The sequence below is a fragment of the Syngnathus acus genome, chromosome 17 (genome assembly GCF_901709675.1).
Source record: "Syngnathus acus chromosome 17, fSynAcu1.2, whole genome shotgun sequence".
Lineage (NCBI taxonomy): Eukaryota > Metazoa > Chordata > Actinopteri > Syngnathiformes > Syngnathidae > Syngnathus > Syngnathus acus.
The window spans coordinates 355119-381940 of record NC_051102.1 but is presented as its reverse complement, the minus strand read 5'-3'; the positions used below and the strand labels follow the sequence as shown (position 1 = coordinate 381940).

At 41.6% G+C, this 26822-nt stretch overlaps 1 protein-coding gene across 3 annotated transcripts in view; it reads left to right on the top strand.

The window, feature by feature from the left end:
- Nucleotides 1-12822: 12822 nt before the first annotated feature.
- Nucleotides 12823-26822, top strand: part of LOC119137032 (ephrin type-B receptor 3-like) — a 44534-nt gene continuing 30534 nt past the window's right edge. For 2 of the 3 annotated variants that reach the window (XM_037275993.1, XM_037275992.1), the window contains exons 1-3: nt 12823-15086; nt 23572-23636; nt 26062-26734. In XM_037275993.1, the coding sequence (XP_037131888.1) occupies nt 15029-15086; nt 23572-23636; nt 26062-26734 (796 nt within the window). In that variant the 5' untranslated portion in view covers nt 12823-15028. The remainder of the gene's footprint in view (nt 15087-23571; nt 23637-26061; nt 26735-26822) is intronic. The other variant, XM_037275991.1, reaches the window with a different exon arrangement.

Genomic DNA, 26822 nt, shown 5'->3' with positions numbered 1-26822 from the left:
GTATCCGACCATCTACCTGTCTTCCATCTCATCCACAATGATAGTAGTCCTGAAATCAAAGATCATATTGGAGATCAAATGAAATTCCGCAAATTTACTGAGAAAAACATGGTATCTTTTATATCTATCATCAGCTCTGTGTCATGGGATGAGGTTATCCTGTTGCAAGATGTCAACAAAGCCTATCACTCCCTTCTAACAATACTCACAAATGCATTAGAGTCCTCCTTTCCTTTAACTTCTAGTCGTAAAAATAACTCTAAGGGGAAACCATGGATAACGGATGAACTAAAAAAATCTTCACGTAAAAAAAATAAACTATATAGAAAATCTATTGCAAATCCCATCCCTATAAATATAGAAACATACAAGAAATATAAAAACAGATTTACAGCTTTACTAAGGAAAACCAAACAAACTTACTATGCTGATAAATTTACACAAGCCTCCGGTGACATCAAAACAACGTGGAATCTTATCAACCATTTATTACATCGCAAGAAATCAAAAACATCTACCCCAAGTGAGATGCTGGGGAAGAATAGAGCTCATTCAAACCCAATAGATATTTCTAATGGTTTCAATGATTTCTTTGTAAATGTTGGCGCTACCTTGGCATCTAGCTTCTCAACCTCTGATACAAGCCCCTGTTGCCTTATTAAAGGGCAGTTTCCTTCACTCTCCATTCTTGACCCTCCTAGTGTTGAGGAAGTTTACAACATCGTCATGAGCTTGAAAAACTCGGCCCCTGGCCATGATGAGATCAGAAGCATACTTATTAAGAAAATCATTCATTCAATAATAATTCCACTAACACACATTTTCTCCTTATCTTTAAAATTTGGCATTGTACCCCAAGAATTAAAAATTGCTAAAGTCATTCCTATCTTCAAAGCTGGTGAGACTAATGAATATGGTAATTATCGACCTATATCCGTACTTCCTTGCTTCTCCAAGATTCTAGAAAAACTGGTTTACTCAAGATTGGCAAAGCACCTAGAAACAAACAATATTCTCTATAAACATCAATACAGTTTCCGCAAAAAGTTTTCTACTGAGCATGCACTGCTTCAGCTTGCCAACCACATCTCAACGGCTCTTGACAATAAGAAATTCGCTCTTGGTGTCTTTCTAGATTTAAGCAAAGCATTTGATACTGTCGACCATAAGATCCTTATCGCTAAGCTAGAGAGATATGGAGTGAACGATTCTGCCCTGAAATGGTTCACAAACTATCTCGCCAACAGAGAACAATATGTATATATAAATGGTTGTTCTTCCAACAGATCTAAAATACTATTTGGGGTCCCGCAGGGCTCAATATTGGGTCCTCTATTATTTTTGGTGTACATAAATGATTTTTCCATGTCTTGTTCAAATTTTCTTCCTTTGTTATTTGCGGATGATACCAATCTCATTGCCACCCACGAGGATTTTAGTTTCCTCATTGCACGTGTGAATACTGAGTTGCACGCTGTTACAAAATGGTTCAAAATAAATAAGTTGTCACTCAATATAAAAAAATGTAACTTCATGATCTTCTGCAATATAAATAAATCTTACCCCAAAGAACAGACCAAAATTTACATAAATAATAACGAAATCCATCAAGTTACTAGCACTAAATTCCTAGGAGTTATAGTAGATAAACACTTAAACTGGTCTGAACACATTGATTTGGTTTGCAAAAGATCCATGAAAACGCTAGGTATTTTACGAAAAGTTTGTCCCTTGGTCCATCCGTCTGCTCATCTCACTCTGTATTATAGTTTCCTCTTTCCTTTACTCAATTACTGCAACATAGTCTGGGCAGCTACATATCCAACATACCTCAGCAAATTACTCATCATACAAAAGAAGTTCCTAAAAATGATCTCTTTTTCAAATAGATATGAACCATTGTTTAGAAATTATTCATTACTGCCAATTGATAAAGTAAATATTCATCAAACCTGTCTACTCACCCATAAATATATATATAGGAAACACTGTCTTCCAGCCACTTTTCATAATTTCTTCGCATTTGTATCGGATTTACATTCTTATCCTACAAGACAGGGGGACAATCTCCACCCACCGTCCTGTCGAACATCACGCCATCAATATAATATCCATTTTAGAGGGCCCTCACTCTGGAATGAGCTACCAATCCATATCCGATCCATATCTTCACAGGTTGCTTTTAGAAAGCACCTGAAACACCACCTTCTCCACTCATGATCCTACCAGTCCAAAATTACTTCACCGCACTCAGCTGATCCATACTAAGAACATCAACTTAAACCACTATTTATACCCTGATTCTTCCTTGTTTTGTTATTTTCTGTTTGCAGTTCTTCTGCTTCCTCTTAGCTATTTCTTACCTGGTGTTTTTTGATTGTTTCAACATCACTAAAGTGTCAAATTTTGTTTCTCTTGTTTCTCATTTTGTATAGTGTATTTGTTTATGTATGTATACGTTCACTTTCGTATATATGCATATATAAATATGACGATTTAATATTTAGCTAGTTATGCTTGTGTTTATTCATTGATGTTTATTCATTTATATATATATATATATATATATTTTTTTTTTTCTTTCTTAAACACTTGAATGATATTTGATGACACAGCACTTTGTTTGTTGTGCACTTTGTTTATACAGGAGTGGAGCTCCTTACAAGCCCTAGGCTTCGTCTCCCTCCCTGCACTGTTATTTGTTATAATAATATGTGCTGAACAATAAACTAAAAACTAAAACTAGACCAGGGATGTCAAAGTCAAACACACCGAGGGCCAAAAAAACAAATTTGCTACAAGCCGAGGGCCGGACTGGTTCAATGTTTATTAAAACATATCGAAATGATTGCACATAGCCTATTGAACCAAGACCTAACACAGTGTACATTATTTAATGATTAAATGAATATGGCAATATTTTGTTATGGCTCTGTCAGTAACTTCAAGGGAAAACATTTTCAACAGCCAAACAGCAAAAAATTAAATTGTTTTTAAAAACAAAATGTGTTTCTTAATATCAAGATAAATGCATAAATAAAAGTGCATGCATTATAAACTGATATGGGCTGATTTTGCGATCTCTTTTGCCACAATAAAGCTGCCTTGACAGCAGCCTCGCTTTGTGATTTAGCATATGTGAACATAGCCTGTCTGGACTTAAGGCCTCGTTTTAATTCTTCCACCTTCTGTAGCTTTTGTTCATATTCCATATTCTTGTCTTTGTCTGTGTCTTTCTTAGACGTTTGATAGTGCCTTCTTAAATTAAATTCTTTCATTACAGCCACATTTTCTCCACACAGAAGACACACAGGTTTGCCTCTTACCTCCGTAAACATGTACTCTGCCTCCCACCTGGCCTGAAACCCCCTGTTCTCAGCGTCCACCTTACGTTTAGCCATTTTTGAGGAGGGTGGTATCAGAAAGTTGATCTCTGCTCTGACTACTGATGAATAATGAAGCCGCTTGTGCGCGCTGCAGTGACATCGCGGGCCACCGTTTCATTGTGGGAAATGTAGTGTTGGTGCGTGCAAAACACCAGTGGGCGGCTGTGGCCTGCGGGCCGGTTCTAATAGTAATTAAATATCATCCAGGGGGCCATAGATAATCAATTCGCGGGTCGGATCTGGCCCGCGGGCCGTAACGCTGACATATGTGCTGTAGACTGTGTGAACCTGCATATCCATGCCTTCCCGCAGGATGTCGTCCTTGTCAGACAGGGACTTCCTGGAGAGGGTGTCTGCCACAGGAATGTCTTTGCCTGGACGGTGGATGTTGTTGAAGTCGTACCTCTAACTGAAGCATCATCCTCTGTAGTCTTGGAGGCGCTGCGTTGAGAGGTTTCCGCATGATGGACTCCAATGGCTTGTGGTCACTTTCGACAATGACGTGGCGCCCATACACGTACTGGTGGAAGCGTTTACATCCAAACAGAATGGCGTACAGCTCCTTTTCTATCTGAGCGTAGTTGACTTCGCTGTCTGTTAGCGATTTGGATGCATAGCCGATGAGTTTCTCTTCTTGAAGTAGGACTGCACCGAGGCCATATTTGGACGCTTCGACTTGCAGCCTGAGCTCTTTGCTGGGGTCGTAGAAGGCTACGACCGGGCCAGGCTCTCGTGTGACAAGCTCTTTCATCTTTTTGAAAGCCTCGTCGTGCTGTGCGTCCCACCTGAACTCACTGGACTCTTTCAGCAGGTGACGCATGGGAGCGTTGATATCTGAGAGCATGGGAGCGAATTTTGACAGGTAATTATGTAACTATGCCAAGGAATGTCTCTAACTCACCCTTGTCTTTGGGCGGCTCCATGTCTCTCACGGCAGCGATTTTGGCTGGATCGGGCCTGATTCCGTCCTTGGAGATGCGGTGCCCAAAGTAGCTGACCTCTGTGGCGCTGATCGTGCTCTTCTCTGGGTTGAGTTTTACTCCCGCTCTCTGGAGCGCTTCAGCATTGCGCGGAGGTTGCTGTCGTGTTCTTCTTTTGTGCGCCCGTAGATTAGCACATCATCTACGATCGCGGTCACTCCCTGGAGGCCTTCGTAGGTCTCATCAACCTTGCGTTGAAACTCGTCCTGGGCCGATATCAGTCCAAACGGTAGACGGAGGAAACGGTACCGACCAAACACCGTGTTGAATGTGGTCAGTTTGGAAGACTCCTCTGTGAGTTTGATTGCCCAGTAACCAGACCTGGCATCCATAACACCGAAGAAGCCGGCATCTGCCAACTTGGTTGTGACATCTTCAAGCGCAGGTAAGGGGTAGTGATCTGCTGTTTTTCCATGTTTTGAAGTTCCTCTTTGAGGCGGCCACGGAGTGCGTGTGGGACTCGCCTAGGTGGGTGGACTACTGGGACTGCGTTGGGGTCAATGTGAATTTTACACTCACCAGGAAACAGTCTGATTCCAGTGAAAACGTCTTTAAACTCGTCGATGACCGATGCACGCAGACTAAAGTAGCCACATGATGCCACCTACAACAATACTGTCATGCAAAGTTAAAAGACTTACGTAGGATCACTAATAGTCATATTTGTTAGCTTCACAGGTTTGCTAGACACAGACAGGATGAGCTGTATGAGTCCAAAGTCCAGGCATGCCTTCAGTCCTAGAATTGGAGGTGCCTGTGTGTCGACGACGTGGAACTTCAGCGTCAACTCCTTGTCCTTGTATTTAGACTTCATGTTGCACTTGCCTTGGACAGTGAGACCACCGTAGCCATACAGTGGGTGATTGAAGGGTTGTAACGTGGGCTGTATTCCCAGTCCTCTGAAGGTGCGTGTGGGAATGACATTAGCTGAGGCCCCAGTGTCTAGCTTGAAGCTAAGTACAGTCCTGTCTGGGCCAATTTGCACATCTGCAAAAGCTTTGTCCGTTTCATTGGTGCTACTTGCTTGTGTTAAAGTGTCAATAAACAGGTCCTCACTGTCTGCATTCGTGTCTGACGTACACTACCATTCAAAAATTTGGGGTCACAAAATTGTTTGGGTGACCCCAAACTTTTGAACGGTAGTGTATATATTTATTTAGATAATTATTTATAGATTATATATATAATCTGTGTAAAAAATCTTATAATATATATGTATACTTATATTCATAGATTATATATAATCTTATACAAATATAAGATATAATTTATAATATTTAATTCATGATATTTTATTATAATAATATTTACACTACCGTTCAAAAGTTTGGGGTCACCCAAACAATTTTGTGACCCCAAACTTTTGAACGGTAGTGTATGTTCATCTACTGTATGTACTCCCTTTCCTTGTTTGGAACGACACACAGATTCAAAATAGTTCCACTTGGAACAGAATTTGCACTGTTTACCTTTGGCTGGACAAAGGTTCTTGTCTTTGTGAGGCTGGAAACCACAGAAGCCACAGGTTGCGTGTCTCTGTGGTCCTGTGGCTCCGTCTGCTGGTCTAGGGGTGTAACTGCGCTCTACGTGTCCCTTTGTGCTGTCCTGCCGCTTTTTCCCTGGAGAATTCTTTGAATTCTGCCGACTGATTGCATGAACAGTTTGTGGGGCTGGCGTTGCCGCTAGCCATGGTTTTCAGCTGTGCCTGTGCCATATCATGCGACCTGGCAATGTCTATTGCTCTCTCCAGCGTTAGGGTGGAGCCTACATTCAGTAGCTTCTCTCTGATTTTGGGTGAGTAAATTCCAAAAACGAACCGGTCTCTCAGCATCTCCTCTCTATTTGCATAATTGCAATCTTGCACAAGCAATCTCAACTCTGTCAAAAACTGTTCTAGTGGCTCATTTGCTGCCTGTTTCCTCTCGGAAAATGTGTAAGGTGCAAAAATCGGCATAACATATGCTTCAAAGCCATCATAGTATGTTTTCAGTACCTTCCATTCACGTTCTGTGAGTGTCCAAGTGTAGTAGATATCTCTATCTTTGTCACCGACCAGAGAAGTAGGCTCTTCCTCTTCTTTCGCCTTGAACGGACTAGAGATGCACCGATCCGATATCTGGATCGGATATCGGCCCCGATATCAACAAAATAGATGGATCCGGTATCGGAAAATGCAGCCGATCTGTGAGCCGATCCTTTCCTTAATCTATTGGGACGCGGGCTACGTCATACGTCAGCAGCACGTGTGCCGCATGCCACGAGAGTTTTCTAAACAAACGCAAACATGGAGCGAACGAAAGAGTCAGCTGTGTGGAGGTACTTTAAACTGAACACGCCAACTAGCTCGACGGCAGTTTGTGATATCTGCAAAGCTAATGTTGCCAGGGGTGGTGGTAGTACTGCCAGTTATAGTACTACCAATTTAATTAAGCATCTCCAGAAACACCACGCAACGGAGCACCAGGAGTTCCAGCAGTTGAGCAGATCAAAGGGAGCGGGAGGTGGACCTACACAGCAGTTAACGTTAGCAGATGCACTGCAAAGACGGGAGAAATTCCCAGGCAATAGCGCAAAAGCTATGAGAATTACTGAGAAAGTGCTGGAATTCATGGTTTTGGATGGACAACCGATGAGTGTTGTTGAAAACGAGGGCTTCCGACGTTTACTTGAGCACCTGGAGCCACGGTACAATTTGCCATCGCGCAAGTATTTTTCTGAGACCGCACTGTCAGAAATGTATGAGAAAGTGTGCGAACACTTGTCACAAGAATTAAGAGATGTAGATGCCATGAGCTTCACAACTATGTAGAGACATGTTTACATTGCTTGATTATTGTATTTGACCAAGTCACTTGTTTATTCTCTTGTCCCGATGCTATATTTTATTTTTAATTCCACTCTGCACTTTCAGTATTTAGAAATAATTTTGAATGTTTTTTTTTGTGTTCGACTACGCAGAGCTTGTTTTCAGGGAGCACTTCTCATTGCTGCTTAAATGAGCATTTAGAGCAAAGAACTGTGTCGTCATGCCTGATGCCATTGCCTCTAGTCTTTTCTGTTCCACATGTAGAGGTATGTAGCTTGTTAAGTCAACCATAATATCGGATCGGTATCGGGTATCGACCGATACGCAAAACCACGGCATCGGTATCGAAACTGAAAAAGTCGGATCGGTGCATCTCTAGCAACGGACCAGAAAACATCAAAGAAACGTGGAGTTTGAACTTGCGCCATGCTTCGGACAGATTGCTAGCAACCAGTCCATGACTGGTGCAGGGACTCCAGCGAGGTCCATCGTGTCCTTTCTTCTCCTCTTTTATCTTCGTGTTTTACTCTGACACCATGTAGTGTTCTGTACTCACGCTAGGTACAAAATGTATAAGGACGACGACATGCAAAACTAATCTTTTAATGAATATTGCGGGAGCAGGAAAACATGCTGCATTCAGGAAGGCGTATGCTTCCAACATCCGGCTACGTCACTACGTGCTGCGTAATCCTAATGCTACGGACCAATCAGGACAAGACTTTTGGTAGATACCCAATACGATAGGCTAACGTTACTGGACTGGCAGTCCGGACATATTCTAAGAGAATATTACAGGACTTTAAAAATATTTTCTAAATTTCAGCGACAGCTCTGTCACAATAATGCGACCAGCGCGGTGCAGTTGCGCGGTTGGCGGCGCGCTACGGTTTCGTGTTCGGCGGTGCGCTGCAGTTGCAGGATCGGACAAAAATGCGCAAATGAAAAAATACTTTAAAAAGGCGTTTTTTTTTTAATCTTGGAACGGATTACATTTTTGTTCCCATTATTTGTAATGGGAAAAGGGTTAGGGATAGGGGTTAGGGTTAAGGCTGGTCCATGTTCTTGGAATGGATTAAAATATTTTCCATTATTTGTAATGGGAAAAATAGATTCGGAATTCGACCGATTCACTTCTCGAACCGCCTTCTGGAACGGATTGTGGTCGAAAACCCAGGTTTGACTGTATGTACATTTGTTCATTTCTTTGGACTTTGGGTCACTTTAGAAAAAATTATTGAGATTTCAGGATTAAAAAAAATTGAATTGCATTTGGTGTATTTTTATTCCTGTCAAATTTGACCGGAACATGGTTAAATAAGTTACAGCTTTGGCTGATTAGCACTGAAAGTTCTCAAGTCAAGAGAAGTGCAGCTGGTGCTCCAGGAGCTACCAGTGGCACTCGTAGCATCATGACAAGGAGTTATTTCCGTGAGATAAACATATCCAATTCATAGCCCCTCACTGCGCCGCACACTGACAAGCCATTGTAAAGAGCCCAACGGTGTCTTTGCCCTTTGGCACCTTCCAACAAGCAACTGCCTGACAGAGCATAATCATGAATCATTACTTTCCCATTCTGTGACGCAAAACGCCACCCCTGCACTTTTTTCATCTCTTGTATCAGCCGGGTTTGTTTCAGCCTCGTTAACAAATATGCTCAGACAGAATGACATTTATTAAAAATGATGTAGAGTGATAAGCAATCTTTTGTGTGGAATAGCTGTTTGGGCTCTGGGACCAGAACATGGTGCCTCTGAATTTTATTCACTCTGCTTTTGTTTGCTAGATTATGCGTCATGCTGGCAAATGTTTTTTAAATTTGTGGTGGCTATTCCGCCATAGCATCAGCAAGGTAACAGGTCATCACAAAACTACAAATCAAATGATTGACACCTCATTTGTCACGCCTTCTGTCTTCTGTTTTTTCTTTGTTTTTAGGAAAGAAAAAAAATCCCAGTGAAAGAGATGAGTTGAATCAGTGCTTCTACTTTTACCAGATCATTTTATCGCACAAGTATCTGTCCCAGAGTGTGAGCACCTTTGCCACCTCCGGAGATCCAATAAAAAACCAAAAAGCAAAACACCTGCTGTGGACAAAAAATATGCAAATTACCGCTGGTTGCTGAATATGCCAGAGTGCTGCCTACCAGGGGGCTCACACTCAAGGAGTGTGTGTGCGTGTGTGTTTCACACAACTTGAAAAATTGGGCAAGCGTATGAATAATTTTGGCCTCTACTGTATGTGGTTTATGTCTGCTCTCCTTGCTACATAAGGCTTGCACAATGATTTTCTGCCTTTGCTATATACTGTACAGCAGCCGATTTTTGCCATAATTTATGTTGCATCTTACAATTAACAACAAATTGTTATTCTTCTGCAAGTGGTGTCAAATAGACGCAGACGCCGCTACACATTTGAAGAAACGCTAACTCAACATTCTCATTAACTCAACAGGCCAAGCCTCGCCTTTTAGAACCACACACACTCAAAGTCAAAGATACTACAGTGTAGAATGTGAGGATAGCGATCTCAAGTGGACAAAGATAATAACTGCACCAAAAATGTACATTTGTATTGAAGGAATGGGGTCGAAATACAAAAAGTCCTGCCTAGCTACAAAAACAGATATGCTCAAACCTCATTGAATACAACATTAATAAATTGATGATGTCACAGCCAAAAGCTCACATAATTCCGTACAAAATGACAAATTGAAAGAATGATGAATGGGCGGTGTGCGACAGTGGGCGAAGTGGATGTACTATGTGCAAGAATGGTTTACAGGAAAGACACTTGGAGATAAAACCGGTAGAGGTGCCAGAGGAAGAGCGGCAGGAGGAAAACAACCAAGAACCCGGCCAAAGGAGATCGCCAAGGCCGAAAGACGGGATGGAAAACAACAGCCCCCACACACACCGAATCGCCCATAATCAGCACCCACCCCCACGGAACCAGCTCTCACCGAACCAGCACCCACTCCCATGGAATCAAACTCTCCTGCGAACTTGCCACACCCCCTGACTCATCACCCATCAAACTCGGCCCACACTGGCATGTGCAACTGAATATAAGCTGATCAAAGAACCTTGAACGTTGCCTTTTCTGAATGGAGACTTTCTGTTCTTGAGCATGGTCGCACGAAAGGCCCAGCGCTGTATTGTACTTTCTTGAAAACAGAAATACATATCAGATCATAAAGTTATAAAAACCTTTGTCATTACCACCCATCAAAAATGTCTAGTTATGTCTTCTTTATTGATTTGGTGTGCAGGTATAATTATATGCTTAAAATGTTTCTTTTATTGATTTAATATGTGAATATACTTGTCTGCTTATGTACTTTATTCAATGAGGTTTGAGCATATCTGTTTTTGTAGCTAGGCAGGACTTTTTGTATTTCGACCCCATTCCTTCAGTATTATGCATAAAGATTTAAAATGATTTAGGTGAAAATAAGGGACAAGTGTAAAAGATAAAAATGCTGAGACTATTGGCAGTTGGCTCTGATGCAGGGGTCCTCGAGGGCCGGTGTCCTGCATGTTTTATAGGTCTTCCTGCTGCAACACACCTGATTCAAATGATCAGGATTGTTATCCAGCTTCTGCAGACCTTGCTAATTATCTGACCATTTGAATCAGGTGTGTTGCAAAAGGGTGACATAGAAAACATGCAGGACACTGGCCCTCGAGGACCGAAATTGCCCACCCCTGCTCTAATAGAACGCTCCAACTTTTTTTGTTCAACAGTGGTCATATATTGCCGAGATTTAGAACTGCTCTATCATAATGAGCACCTTCCTACTTTTTAATCATTCCTTTGAGAAAAATTTTATATTTCCAGAATTTCTTTTGAACTTATCGTCACTGTTCACCATGCTTAACACCAATCACGTTCTCTGTTCCAGCAATTTTTATTAACTTCTTCATTCTCTCACAATCTGTTCTCATTTGCCTTACCTGCATAAAAAAAGGCTTATTTAAATAAATAAAATGAACAAGTCCTTTGGTTTTCCTCCAAAGTATTTTATGGTTATGACTACACATTGGTTGATATTTTATTTTTGCATGCAGATTAGAAACACATGGAATCCCCGTGTAAAACATGAGGAGGAACACTCATTTAACATTAATGACAGACTTGCAGCTGCACAAGCACAACATGCACGTCGGTGCTCATGTGTTGTTGAGTCTCTGTACAGACGCGGTGCGTGGCGGGGTGCAGGGCCAACTCCATAATTCACAAGTGGTTTGCAGTTCGCAGTTTTTGGGAGATATTCTGTCAACCCCTTCTTGTCGGCTTAACACTAACACCCCACAGATCTACTTGTCAGTGTCTGTGTGCTCGCCCCTCCCTTCCTGTGTCTACTCTCAATCTATGTACTAATCACAGTCAACTGCCTCTAGTTACTTGTCTCGTATATAAGTCCTGTCTGCGTGTCACACCCCTGTCGGATTGTTCTCGTCTCATCTGTCGTCACGTTTGTTGTCGTACTGTCTTGCTGTCGTCATGTCCTGCAGTCTTCTTGTGTCACGTCCCGGTCAGTCAAGTTATTGTTTTGTTAAGTCATGTCAGTTTGCCGAGTCTGTTAGTTTGTGTTCTCCAATAAACCCTGGTCCAAGCTGCATTTGGTCGCCCTGCTCCATCCGATCCATGACACTACTTTTCATTTCCTCTGCTTGCATTCGCGCTTCCAATACTTTATTACAGTAATAGCAGTCAAATATGATACCCGGAGACACCGTTTGGGTGAAGTCATCATAGTTTTGTTGGTGTCGGCTTATTCCCATGTATTTTTTTGTTTTTTACCTGCTCTTAATGACTGATGGGCTAACTGTACGAGAAGGATAGCATTTTCTCACTTTCTGTACAGCTTGCTAAAGGGAGCTGTCAATCACATCCCCGACAGTGTGGGCTGACCCAAGCCTGCTGGGAACTGAACTGTAGTTAATTAGTGCACAAAGCTGAGGGGACAAAAGAGAGTTGGAAGGCGGAGGGGATGAGGGTGGTCTGATTGCTAAAGCCAAAAGGATTGCTGAGGTTGGGTGGGATAAAAGAAGCGGGAGAGGGGATGAAGTAATGGGGGATCTTAAGTTTAGGATATTGTGTGTGCCTGTGTGTTTGTGTGTGCTTGTGTGTGTGTCGGGGCACGAGGATCTGGTGGGGTGGACTGGTGGGACTGAAAAAACAGCGGGAAGAACAGACTGATGAATAGGTAGTCTGAAAGGGAGCCTTGTGCTTCAGCTTTTAGAGTTCCACCTACATCAACACACTACAGTACTGTGCTGTGCTGTGCTGTGCTGTGCTATGCTATGCTATGCTATGCTATGCTATGCTATGCTATGCTATGCTATGCTATGCTATGCTATGTAATGCAATGCAATGCAATGCAATGCAGACCAAAGCTGGTAATGCACCCCTGGTACCCAACACCCCTGGTACCCAAACCCCTGGTACCTGAAGGCACTTTGAAAGATTTCGCGAAATTTTGGAGGGAGCTCCGGGGGGAGAGGCCGAATTCTCGCCGTTTGCGGCCAACCACGGTACTGTACTGTACTGTATTGTACTATACTATACTATACTATACTATACTATACTATACTATACTATACTATACTATACAATACCATACCCTGCCATACCACTGAAATAAAAGACTGTGTGACAAGGTGACGGACACTGTAAAGTTCAAACCTAATCTAACGATGCAGCCTTAACTGTGTGAGGCTTTGACTTTTTGTTGTGATTAATTTGTATTTACACCCAAATGAGTGAGTGGGAGCACATGGGGTTTTTGTTGTGCGGTATCAGTCTCAAAGGCCACTCAATAAGCCACGGGAGGTGCTGTCTATCCATTGTTATCTAGGCTTACATTGACACTCTCCAAAGTCCATTTAATACCGCGATTGATCGACACGCCTGCTGTTTGGATGGACAAATGCTGCAAGGGATGTTGGCCGTGCTCAGCCTGCTACGAAACCTGCTCAACCTCATCTTCAGCACTAGCGACCACCTCTGTCAAGAGCAGTGCACACTTGTAGGGGTAAATAGCCACTTTGACTACAAAATAAAAGACCTGATGTAATAATACAGTGATGGAACGACACAGTGATGATAGCCTCTGCTGCCCTGACATGTCATCAATGAAGAGATGACGTCAGATTTTGGTGAGTCTGACATCACTGCTTGAGGTCATTTTCAGGCAGCTGCTTCCTTGTGACTCATTTTTAATTGCCCCAGTCCAGGAAGAACAATTAACTAGAAACAGCTCACAATTAATGGAACAAAGTAACTGATAAATATTTACAGTAACTGTAATATGTAAATAAGTGTCTTTTTCTAATTAGTAACCAATCAAAAAATATATATTTTGCATTTTATCTTTCCTTTGTTTAAACTGGTGGCAAATATTTTAATTTAAATATAATTTACAATGACAAAAATGTTTTATAAATATGAATTCACTTTTTTAAAAACACGGTTAAGCTGCCATCTATATGCCTTTTAAGCCTTAAAACTAATTTGCTTAATGTTTTCTACTGATTGATAGAGAGGTAAGTTAAAGGCCAATACATCTTTCAATAGCATTCTTTATACACATGTGCTGAAATATGGTATTTTAAAAATAAAATCTGTGATGCTGCAATTTTATCATGTCTTTACCAGGAGACCTACCATAGGTATTAAGAACAAATGGCATGCAAAACAACTTTGTTTTTACAATTAATGATCTGCCCCAGGCACGTTTGTCAAATAGCCTTCATTCGTGGAAATGTCTTTTCATGAGAAAAAGAGTTCTCTATGAATAGTCTGCATGTAATGAATAGAATTTGTAGACTGATTGTTGCAATTCACATCTTTTCTCACTGCAAATTATTCCTCACAGTCTGTACCCGACACAATATGCCGGATGTGCCTTTTTACATCAGATGTCATTTTTCACTTTTTTATGCGCTCACTGCTTGTGCTCTGATCAGCTTGTTAGAGCAAAAGCAGTTCCAGACAACTTTGATTTGAGCTAAACATCTAAACCTGTATTTCCCGGCCATGGTATTTCAAGCATAGTTAAATATAGTTACATGACACTCACAAATAAACAAAATGCTTTAACACATAAAAGGCACATAAAAAACAAAAAATTCTTAACAGCATTTTTTGTAAAGAAAACGTTTTTGTAAAACAAATGGCGTGGGTAGAACAAAGTGACAACTCAAATATATTTTTAATATGATTATATTATTTTTGCGTCTCTGCATCTATTATTTTGAAAGCCATCACCGGATGCTACTTGTTTATGAGCCTGTGCAAAGTAACCCTTTGTCTTCTCCCCATCCGCCCCCCGTCCCGGTGTTGCCATTCCGACGCACAGCCCCCGACGGTGGCGCAACAGCAAAGGACTTGCCAAGTGGACAGAACCTCTGGTCCAGTACGCACATCTTCGAATACGGGTTCCTCCCACCTGCCATCCCAATACTGTGTGCGTGTGGTGGGAGGACAGCAGCCCCAGAGAGAGGGCGAGAAAGAGAGAGATGCGCCCGTGGTGAGATGCTGCTGAAGTCAAATCACGGGAACGAGACGGCGCGCAGTCACTGGAATGTTGGGACGTGACTGAGTAACAAGGGGTTCAAAAACAGAAGCAACAACAACAAAAGACACTTGGATGATGCCGGAATGGGGCGACAGGAGCCCTCCGTGGTATGAGTGAGGAACACAAAGCTCCGCAGCGGTGATCACTGTTTGAGCCACCAACCATCCATCCATCCATCCATCCATCCAACCAGCCAGCCAGCCATCCAGCCAGCCAACAGCCATCCTGAGGGTCTCTATTCATGTTACAAAAGCCTGGCTCCTGACAATGGAATACTTGCTGTGGGTGTGCAGCCTCCTCGTGCCAATGGTGTTGGCTGTTGAAGGTATGCTTGATTTCTTTCCCCCACCCTTTTTGCCACTTTTGTCTCCCACCAGAGAACAATGCAGATGTTGGAATTTGGTTCTATGGCATCCCGAGAGACGAAAAGTAGATTGTGTGAAATGTGCTTTCAGCGCAGTCACCTTTTGACTCGTTTAAGGCTGCAAAAAGAAAATACGTGTCAATGTATGATTCTGTGAATTTGCTATGTGTGATGATGCCCATGCATTGCGGCTCAAGGGCTGCCCTGTTGCTATTGTCCCTGTTGTTGTCACACCCACTAGCACAGCGGTTCCCAAACTGGGGTCCGAGGGTTATTGACAAGCCGTAACTTTGAGGGTCTGCAAAATTTATTGCAATCAGTTTATAAGTCCATAATTGTCAGTGCATAATACCCATGGTGACCATCTTAAACCAATTCCTTTTCCCTACCTTTCCTTCATATCAATCCGACGCGATTGTAATAGATCTAAACGTAAATTTGACATCCTTGCACAAATCAAGCCATTTTAAATATGATGTGTTATCAAATGATAGTGGTTGATCTAGCTATTCTACTAATCGATGCGATATAATAATATTAACGCTGAATGAAATTTTTGCCCATGCATATTTACTGAGGAAGTCAGGAAGGCCATTTTGCCACTTGCTGTCGACTGAAAATGACATCACAGTTGCCAGGTCTCAGGTCACAACCAATCACAGCTCACCAGATTTCTCAAGGTGATTTCAGAGTGTGAATTGACGCCTGTGAAGTAGAAACGTGCTTACATAGTTTTAAAGCACAGACCAGACTGGATCAATGGTGCCCCCCCCCCCCCCCCTCTCTCTTCAAACCCCGCCCTCACTATTCCTGTCTCAAAGCCAGCGGGGACATACACGTGAAACATGATAGGTGACAATGGTGAATTAAAGGTCAGCGGTTTAACAAGTACACCGCAGCCCGTTGAGTTGTCTTCACCGCACGAGTCGTGTTGTGGCTCTGGAGTGAAAGTCAAGACCACCCTCGCCTTCATCGCCATAGCCGCTAGAGCTCCTCCTTTTCTGGGTTTTGTCTCCCCAGCCATTCTGCCTCCGTTGGAGCGCAGCCAGTGCGATTCCTCATCAATTCTGGTGTCAGCGAGTAAATCAATGCAGCGGGCACAACGGCCCTTCCGAGTCCCGCTGGGCTTTCGTGCCAAGATGATAGGACCATTTTCTCCCAAGGTGGCAGCAGATTTTTACTCAAGGCTCAGGGGTTAACTAGTGTTTGTCGCTCTGGGGATAAACACTAAGGGAAGATCATCAGAGGGGATTTAAAAGTGAGTCAGGTCTTTTTCTGGTTTGTCATTATTTAGCGCTATTTCTATGCTGCCCCAGACAAAATTTAACGTGGAACTAAACCCCAGAAGTCAAACCTTTGTTCGATTTTTTTTATCTGATGATTTATAATTAAATCTACAAAATACAATTAAAACATGGCATAACACTCTAAGAAGCAGGCTTGCATTTTTACATCTTTTCAGTCTTGCAAGTGTGCAAATTCAGGAGGATGAGACATATGTCAGTTCATAAATAATCATCTACATCTCGTCATTCAGAGCAACTCACTCTCATAGTTCAAGTAGGATTTCTATCTAATATTGACGGCCAGTCATCATGGTTTGCTCATCCATTTATGGTAACGAGCTGCCAAAGCGCTGTGAGGGCCAACTTAAAAATAAAAGCCTACCAAATAATACAGGAACATCATTAGACATTTGTTTTGAAGTTGGGCCAGTATGGTAATGTATAGTTGGCTTGGCTTGACTTTGAGCGGAGGATGGCCAACGTGCGGATGAAATATGTAGTTGTTGCTTCAGCTGGGTAAGCAAATGTAGTGTGAGAAGGTAGAAGACATCGATCCAGGAAAAATGCGCTATGTTTGCTTTCTCATACATCCAAGTTGTTGACAGGAATGATGTTAAATAAATAAATTTGCATTTGGTGCACACGTTATACCGATTTTGTTGTCACAAATTAGCATTTTGTGTACACGGTATATCCACATTATAGCTTGAATTTTGTTTTTCTCTTTTTTAGCTTGGCAAGCTTCAACTTGTTGATGCTCGTGTTTTCACATCTCTTTTTCATGATATTCTAATATTTTGAGATAGGATATTTGAGTTTTCTTAAGCTGTATGCCATAATCAGCAATATTAAAGTAATAAAAGGCTTGCAATATTTCAGTTGATTTGTAATGAATCCAGAATGTATGACATTTTTGTTTTTTTAATTGTATTACAGAAAATAAAGAACTTTATCACAATATTCTAATTTTCGGAGACAGTCCTGTATGCAATATACCTTTTGAATGGCTGTATAGCTGATCATGCTCTTATCACTTATGCTAATATTTGCTGGTTAATATTTCATATGTTTGCTTGTTGGCAAGCGAGCCACGCTTTGTAAGATGAGGCCTCCCTTTCAGGATGCTCTCGCGCATTCTCAAAGTGAATAAAACATGTGTGAGCTAGCTCCCAAACTGAGCATGGAACTCGTAGATGTGTGGCATTTGGACTTTGGTGATCATAACTTAAAAAAGAGACAGTAAATGCTACTAGTGGAAATGCTCTTAGCCTCTCACTGCAGCATTGTTTTTTATTTGTTTTTTTTACCTCAGGGCACCTCCATTGCTGCTGCTGTAGTTTTATGGGCTGGGGCTGGTGGGGGGTGGTGGTGGTGGGGGGGGGGGGCGCTAGGGGAGATTTGGGGTATGAGTAATAGTGCCAGTTATGCCAAAGGTGTAGTAAATTTAACAAGGCTGGTTGGAGGCTTTCTGGAACAAATGGGATCTTTTACGATCTGAACCAGTTTCTGGAACAAATGAAGGAAATGTGTTATGAGTGGATAAGAAGTATGATATCAAACTTCTTTGTTGGAGATAAAAACAAGGCTTTTTTTTCACAAAGATTTAGATAAATTCTTTCAAAGCTGGTGCTGCAAACAACTAGTATGTGTACTAAATGCGCTAGTCATAATGTGTGCATAAAAACTCTTTTCAATTTTTTTTTCTTTAAAAAAAAAACATGAATCTTGTGGAATATATTCCGATTTTTGAAAAAAAATAGTTCCATATTTTCTTTTAATAGTGGTTTTATTTCCGAGAGTAAATCAATGAAAAACTGCCTAAAAAATTAACTTGTTAGTCTCAAATTCACATTTTTTAAGAAGTCAGAATCTTTAAAATAAAAATAAAAAATTTGGGGGGAGAAAAATATGTGAGGTTATTAGACCAAAGTTGTATATTTTAAAGAAAAAAATAGTTTTATTGGCATACTGGTCCCCATATGTAGTTCCGAACACTTAGAAATGTCACAGCACATTAATTTATTGCTCATTATTTTGTGGACCCCAAGTGACAGCTCGCGTTTGAGAACTACTGCTCCAGCTGCCCTTTAGTACCAGGGCCAAGAGCGGGTGAACTGGATCAGACTCCCGAGGGGCCGAGCAGGATCCGAAGCTCAGCCAGCTGTGTGTGCTACCCAAGGCCCGAAAGTAGTCAAACAAACACAGCTGTGATTGGTTGCTCCCCACCCCACCCCCACCCGTCGCTCTCACGACTAATGATAAAAACAAAGGTGTTCATTCTTGGGTGTGTTAGAACTGAGGTGCTAAGGTGCACACACACATGCGCACACACACACAAGGCAAAAACTGACTACACTGCAAAAGCTGAGTTTGAAAAACATGACAAAAGTAATGAAATTCAGCATATATTATTATCTGGTGACAGTGAACTCAACTCAACTGCATAATAAGCAGCAGTTTGACAGATAGAATTAGTGAACAGTTCATCAAAAAGAAGCCTCAAGCTGCTTATCGCTGCTCCCATTTGAAACTGACTGTCAAACTAAAAATAAAACAAAAAATATTAAAATTTTTCTATTTAAAAAACACCACATAGCTTCGACTAACTCGTCATTTATGTGGCCGTCTCAGAACTGTTTAAGAAACAGATACTTGATCACATTGTGTGTAGCAACACATGTAGACAGATAATTTGATAATGCTCACTAGCATATCTAGTTACCAGTAGCGTCATTTACTGTATGCTTTTATGAAGTACCGTAATTTTCGGACTATAAGTCGCGTTTTTTTTCAGTTTGGGTGGGGGGGCGACTTATAATAAGGAGCGACTTCTGTGTTTTTTTTCAAATATTTTTCAAAAAAAAAAAGTGAAACCGCGATAAACGAACCGCGATGTAGCAAGGGATTACTGTAATTTGAATTTCAAGTGACGTCAGCAGCGCGGCGTGGCGCGGCGGTTGTTTACATAAAGGACAAAGATTGATCACGGGATGACGAAGATGACGAAGGCATCATTAGCGGCTTTGTTTCTAAGTGCCCACGTACTACCGGCATCATTAGCGGCTTTGTTTCTAAGTGACACGGCGGACGAAGAGTTTGAAGGATTTAAGGATTTGGAGTGACACAGAAGGTTTGAAAAACTATTATGGCTTTTACCCACGCCCGGTCCTACTCTCCGGAGCTCTCTTTCACCTCCGTGGATTGAAGTCGGGGGCCGGCGCTCGACCGGGTGGCTGTCCAGGGACGGTGGATGGGGCTCGGACATGGCTTTTACGCACGCCCGGTCCTACTCTACCGAGCTCTCTTTCACCTCCGTGGATGGAAGTCGAGGGCCGGCGCTCGGCCGGGTGGCTGTCCGGGGACGGTGGATGGGGCTCGGTCTTGGCTTTTACGCACGCCCGGTCCTATTCTATGGAGCTCTCTTCCACTTCCGTGGCTGGAAGTCCACGCCGCCACACGCCTGGAAGTTTGTTTTGTTAAATAAAGAGCTGTTTACCAAACCCACGTCTTTCCTTGAACTTTGTTAACACAACAATATACCGTTTTTTTCCGTGTATAATGCGCCCCCATGTATAATACGCACCCTAAAAATGGCATGTTGATGCTGGAAAAAAGCCTGTACCCATGTATAATACGCACCCAATTTTCTTTTTTTTTTTTTTTTTTTTTTAAGTCCCAATGATCGTCACACACGCAGGGAGGCAATGGGTCCCATTTTTATAGTCTTTGGTATGGTCTTAACTAGGCTGGATGTATTTTTTTTGTTGGCGTTGATTTCTCCGACTGCCCGTAAAGGCACCACCGCGATCAGATGAAAAGAGAGGAAAGTGACGTGCGGACATGTGAAAAAGGCGGCTCTGTATGGGAGAGACGTTGAAGAGGAATAAAAACACCCTTGGAAACCAAAACTTGCCCCTCGTCGTGACTCGGAGCCGCAACAAATGTTTCGGATTTGTGTAGGGTACATTGTGACAGCAAACGAGCAGGTGATCGAGCAAGCGTCTGATACGAGAGCATTGCGTTCGTATGGAGCGTGTTTGAAGTGAACAGCAGAGACGAAAGGAACAAGGCAAAGTGTTGTGAAATAAAATATTACCTGTAATACGCATTTTGTTATTTGCTGATTGTATTAAACTATCACATTCATTGTCAGTCAAGAAGAGAAGAGGACTATTATCCCTTCTTTGACGAAATGACCAGAGCACAGTACAAACACACTATTGTTCTTTCGGTATTTATTCAACCCACATTCTTTCACAACATGACAAGAAGAGAACAATACATAAATCAATACTCGTACCAGTACCATGATTTTCTTAAAAAAATATATATATTTTTTTAAATAAAAATTAAAAAAAAATTGTACCCATGTATAATGCGCACCCCAGATTTTAGGACAATAAATTAGTTAAATTTTGCGTATTATACACGGAAAAAAACGGTAGTTATATAGTAGATCTGTGGAATAACGACGAGGCTGACGTCAGGGCGCACGCGCGGCGTTGTTGACGAAGGACGAGGAATTTGATCGATGGATTTAATGATTTAGAGTGCACAGATAGCTTGATAACATTATTGCTTATATAATAGTTATTTGATATATGATTTATATATCGTTATATGGGCCTGTGGAATATTTTGAAGTGCAAGCGCCGTCAGCGGCGCGCACGCATTGTTGACAAAGGACGATCGATGGATTTAATGAATTGGAGTGACACAGATGGTTTTATTAACGTGTTATTTATGTAATAGTTTTTTGAATAACTCTGGATTTTACGTCAGGGCCGTTCTCAGCTCTTCGTTTGTGTTTATGTCACGTTAGCATACCTATCGTTTAGCCTGTTGTTGCTCATTCATGACTGTTCTTGGTGTTGGATTTTGTCGAATAAATTGCCCCCCAAAATGCGACTTATACTCCGGAGCGACTTATATATGTTTTTTTTTCACATTTTTGGGCATTTTATGGCTGATGCGACTTGTACTCCGGAGCGACTTATAGTCCGAAAATTACGGTACAATAATATAGCATGTTATTTTCCTAATTTAAAAAAAAATATCATCTTGCTTTGAATTTAGTTTCTATAATGTGTGATTGTTCCTTTAACCAAGCTCAACTCGACTTTTTATCACGCTCCTTTAACCGACTGATCCAACTCTTCAACTTGATATTTAAATGCATACCCTTTCTCGAAATCTTGTTGTGAACCATGAAAAATAATGGAGTTTACGGAAAATAGTCCCAGCAACATAAATCATCTATTAAGGTTTGCTGAAAAATGTATGTGGCAACCTAATCAAAGGGAATGGAGGCAGCCAGTTGTGATACGCTCCTGTGAAGATCCTCATAGAGCAAAACGGTGAGCACCAAATCACCTTCAAAGTATAGGCAATCATGAGTTGCAAATTTGCAATTTTTGGGGGAAAATATCCTCCATTAGCTACTCGCAAAAAAAAAAATCATTGCTTCTGTGCTCAGGCCAGTGCATTAAATGCATTGCTTTTGTCCCACTTAGTGTCATCTTGGCACCATTTAGACAAAAGTAGTCCTTAGCTGCTATGTTTTGATACGTTGGCCAAATCCTGCCCATTGAAAAACTGATGTACGTCGGTGGCAGAAAATGAATATAAACACACGGGAAAAACGTCATGTTGAATTCCGAATGAAGGGTTGTTTGTTCCACTTTCAAGGTTATTACAGAGCATTACTTATGAGAAAAGGCTCCATAGAGTCTATGAATTAGGCTGTTAGATCAAGATATGAACTTGGATGTTCCTGCACGTCTCAGTGGTAATTGATTCAAGCGCACCAGGAATTTCTGCTGGATCCGCATTCATTCATTACAAATTGGGCTGCATTTATTCACTTCTTCAGGTTTTTTAGCATTGTACCAGTTGTCAGGTCTCATCTCCATTTACACACACACATTCATGCGAAAAGGAAAAGCTCATTTGCATTGTAACAAGAAAGTCTTACAACTCTTTTTGCTCCTCGTTTGCTCCCGGCACCCAACTGTAGTGAAAGCGAAAATGAGACGACAAGCATGTTTAGTTTTTAACACAGATTTGAGTCTTTTCAAGAGATGAATACACATATTGTGACTAGCAATAAAACGCAAGTAACTGAAACCGCCCCATTTTATTTTGATTAATTGTCGTAAATACCGTATACCCCAAAGTGTGTTCCGAAATACTTTAACACAATTTCAAACTACATACATGCTAATTTTCAGCAGCTAATATTCTCTCTATACACAGTTAACATCAATCTATTACTATTGGGTCCGGATTGTTTCTCTGTTAATAGATAAAGTCAAATAGCAAACCGCAAACATGTATTCAAAAGAAAAGTGAGGCCATTATGGCTTTAATAATGAAGGCTAATCAGTGTAAACAGTGCGCACTCTTTAACTCAGTGGCTACAGATGATCCAATGATCTCTTCAGGCAAGTCAGGGACACAACATGCCTTCGTTTTTTGAAGCACAACAGTATGGAACCACATTGGGAAGAGTGTGCCTTGTCTTATGTGCTCTACCAAGGCCATGCGTGTGCGTGTGCACGTGTGCGTGTTTGCCCGCACCATCTCACTCTCCTTGGACAGCACTATCAACAACTTGTGAGCAAATGGTGCCCAGCAGGCGCCGTGCCATTGAGTCTCTGGGAAGAAAGTGTAATTGTTTCAGTAATTATGCGCTAACAACAACATCACTTTGGGAGGCCTCTCGTCCATAGTGGGAATCAGGAGAGGTGTAATAAGCTCACTGGACCGGCTGAGAACTGATTGACATCTGGACAATAGTGCCTATTGATCTGTTGTTTATTCTTTGTGTCTACCTTCCTCTTCTCACCTCTGTGCAAAGTTGTAAATACAGTGGGGGAGGGGCATCAACTGATAACTGTTTGATAAAATCTCAATTGAGAGGCTTCAGAAGTGAGGCAGGTTTTGTTCTTTCAATGCAAAATTTTAAATCAAAACAAGATTAAATATCTCAAATCAGACACATTAAACTATCTACAGTATCTGCTTCATTAGAATTCATACTTATTTTAATTCAAGCAAATTCTGAAGGAATTACATTTTCCACCAATTTCACTATGTTTTTTGTGAATTAATTGAAGTTGCTGTGCATTCAATCTAATGAGTTTTTCCTGACTTTGCAGAAACGCTTATGGACAGTCGGTGGGCTACAACAGAGCTGGCCTGGACGACATTCCCAGAAAGTGGGGTGAGCATATATTTGCCTGTATTTTGTGGCCCCGCCCACTCGTTTTATTTCCTCCTTTAACAACATTTGTTCCGTTTGCTCATTAATAGAGCCCCAAGTGTCTTGAGCAGCAGATCTCCTACCGTTTTATTGCTTAGTTTTTACAGCATGTGTTTGCGTTTCTGGGATAGTAAAAACGCAAAACAGAGTGACATTGGGGGGTGGGGGGTATAGAAGAAAAAGAAGCGAAAAGCTTGATGAGCCACACACAATCTGTGCATCGTATTCTCTAAACAAACCAATGTGCAAACATGCAGATAAACTAGAGCAAATCCCCAGTGTGTAAAAACTGTCAGAATTGGGCAGAGAATATTTTTTTTCCAAAGATCCCCATATGGTCCTAATGTACTTCAAACTACATTACAGTGAGTACCCTTAAATGGCATAGGAATTAAAAATGTTGAAGATTATTTACAATAGTTTAGGACTAAATACTAAAATTAGAACTGTATGATTGTTTTTCTTTAATGAATGAATTATTGTTGACTCAAAAAAATAAATCCAAAATCAACACCCTGCCCAATGCAACCTTCAAAATACTCTATGCTGCTATTTCATAAAATCTTTCCCATTTACAGTATGGTCATCCTTCAACAAAGGCAGTATTATTTGAAACACACAATAAAAAAGTAATTGTGATAAAAAAAATAGAAAAATGTCTCATGAAGAAAACTAATATTGTGTTGTGGCATTAAGTACGTCACAAGTGGCCATGCATGTTTCAACGTAGCTGATTTTCCAGTCAAATCCGTGCTACTTTTAAGTGACCTTCCTTCCAAATTTACGCCCATAAATCCAATTTTAAATGATAATTTATTGGCAATTATTTTGTGCTGCCCCAAGCTACAGCCAGTTTAAATACCACTGCTCCAAATAAGGCAAATCGCAAACATGGAAATCAGCCAACGCACAGTTTTGAAGAGTGCCTGCTAATTGAAATCCGAGAGCGCAAAACAAAATAAAGTTGTTGTGTTGATATGCCCTGTATGAGTAGTGGGAAAATGAAGCAACATGAATTTGACCCAAGGGCTAACAGCCTGACAGACCTCCCCCCACTCCTGGCCAGTGTCATTTGTCTTCGCTACGTGAGCGCAAAGTCAGTCAATAGAAATGCTGGGTTTCCATGGAAACCATCTCAGGCAGCACCGGCTCCTTTCCTTTTTTTGCGGAAAAAGGCCAGAGTTTGAGCATCCCTGTATCTGTAAAGTCGTATGTCAGCAGCAACGTCCGCTCGGCCTCCAAGGCCATCCATTGAGGGAGCAGCAATTATCATATTTGTCAGGTAGTGCATCAATGTGGCTGTTAATTTATGACGCCGAATGCTGACTTCTGGGCTCATCGCGTGGAAATAAATTGCACGGCGGTTCAAAGACGTGAGATGACTTACGCAGTATTTTCTTGCTGTGGAAATAATCAACTTCTGCGAGCTCATTTGTTGCTGGAAATTAAGCATTTAGTCCAACAGGGAATTGGGGGGATGAGAACATCCAAATAAATAAATAATAGATTGACTGCCACAAGGTGCTTGCTTAATGGACTATACATTTATTGACTAACTGGGCCATTAATCAGACTCTAATGTTGGTTACCATGCATTAATATGCTGAAGAGCAACATATGCACGAAGCTATTCATCTACTTTAGATGATATTGACAGTCTGAATCAAAAAGTGATAAACACATAGAAATACTTTACCTAAGCAGATGATTATTGCAAACATCTGTAATATGAGTATGGAAGTGTATAAATATATTCAAAATATATAGTGTAGTTTATTTTAAACTGCCCCTGTAATTAAATATCTGTAGGGCGTCAACATCATTTCTTTTCAAAGCAAATGAACAGAAAAATTGCAAAAGAAAGAAAGACGTTTTTACTCGTGAAGGGACTTTGTGGACAAACTGTGTAATACACAAATGTTCCAACAAGAGTAGACACCAACTTTGCATGATAAATGCAAAACAACCTTGTTTTTACAATTAATGATCTGCCCCAGACATGTTTGTCAAATAGCCTTCATGCGTGGAAATGTGTTTTAATGAGAAAATGTGTTTTCTATGAATAGCCTGCATGTAATGAATCGAATTTGCAGACTGATTCTTGCAATTCACATCTTTTCCGGCTGCAAATTATTCCTCACAGGGGATGTGCCTTTTTTATATCAGATGTCATTTCTCACTTTTGAATGCACTCATGCTTCACTGCTTTGTATTTGGCGCTTCTATGTTTAATACAACTCGGTATTAATTAAAACATAGCAGATAAGCGCCTATCTGCTGTCGCCAAATGAGAAATAGACCCGTCGTCCAATTAAAATAAAGCGTGTCATCATCAAATGTCTCCCTGCCTTCCTTTGTCACAGTATGTGTTTTTTTAATCCCACAGTGGGAGGAAGTGAGCGGTTATGATGACTCCATGAGCCCCATCAGAACCTACCAGGTGTGTAATGTCCGACAGCCCAACCAGAACAATTGGCTCAGGACGGACTATATCCCCCGCAGGGGTGTGCTCCGCGTCTACGTGGAGCTCAAATTCTCCGTGCGCGACTGTGCCAGCATCCCCAACATCCCCGGCTCCTGCAAAGAGACCTTTAATCTGTTTTACTATGAATCGGACGGCGACACGGCCACGGACAGTAGCCCCCTGTGGAGGGAGAACCCTTATGTCAAAGTGGATACCATTGCCCCCGATGAGAGTTTCTCTCTCCTGGAAGCCGGCAGGATCAACACTAAAGTGCGCAGCTTTGGCCCCCTGTCCAAGTCAGGCTTCTTCTTGGCCTTCCAGGACCTCGGAGCCTGCATGTCGTTGATCTCGGTCCGGGTGTTCTTCAAAAAGTGCTCCACCACCATTGCTAATTTCGCCGTCTTCCCCGAGACCGCCACGGGGGCGGAAGCCACTTCCTTAGTCATTGCGCCGGGGGCTTGTGTGACAAACGCCATGGAGATGTCTGTCCCGCTGAAGCTCTACTGCAACGGTGACGGAGAGTGGATGGTGCCAGTGGGCGCGTGCACCTGCGTCGCTGGTTATGAACCCTCGGCAGATCGCACCCAGTGCCAAGGTATGTGACTTATGTTTGACCTGCTTTGACATTGGGCCGCAGTAAAAATACCATAAATATCAAGAGTATTTACTTTCCTATGTTGCTG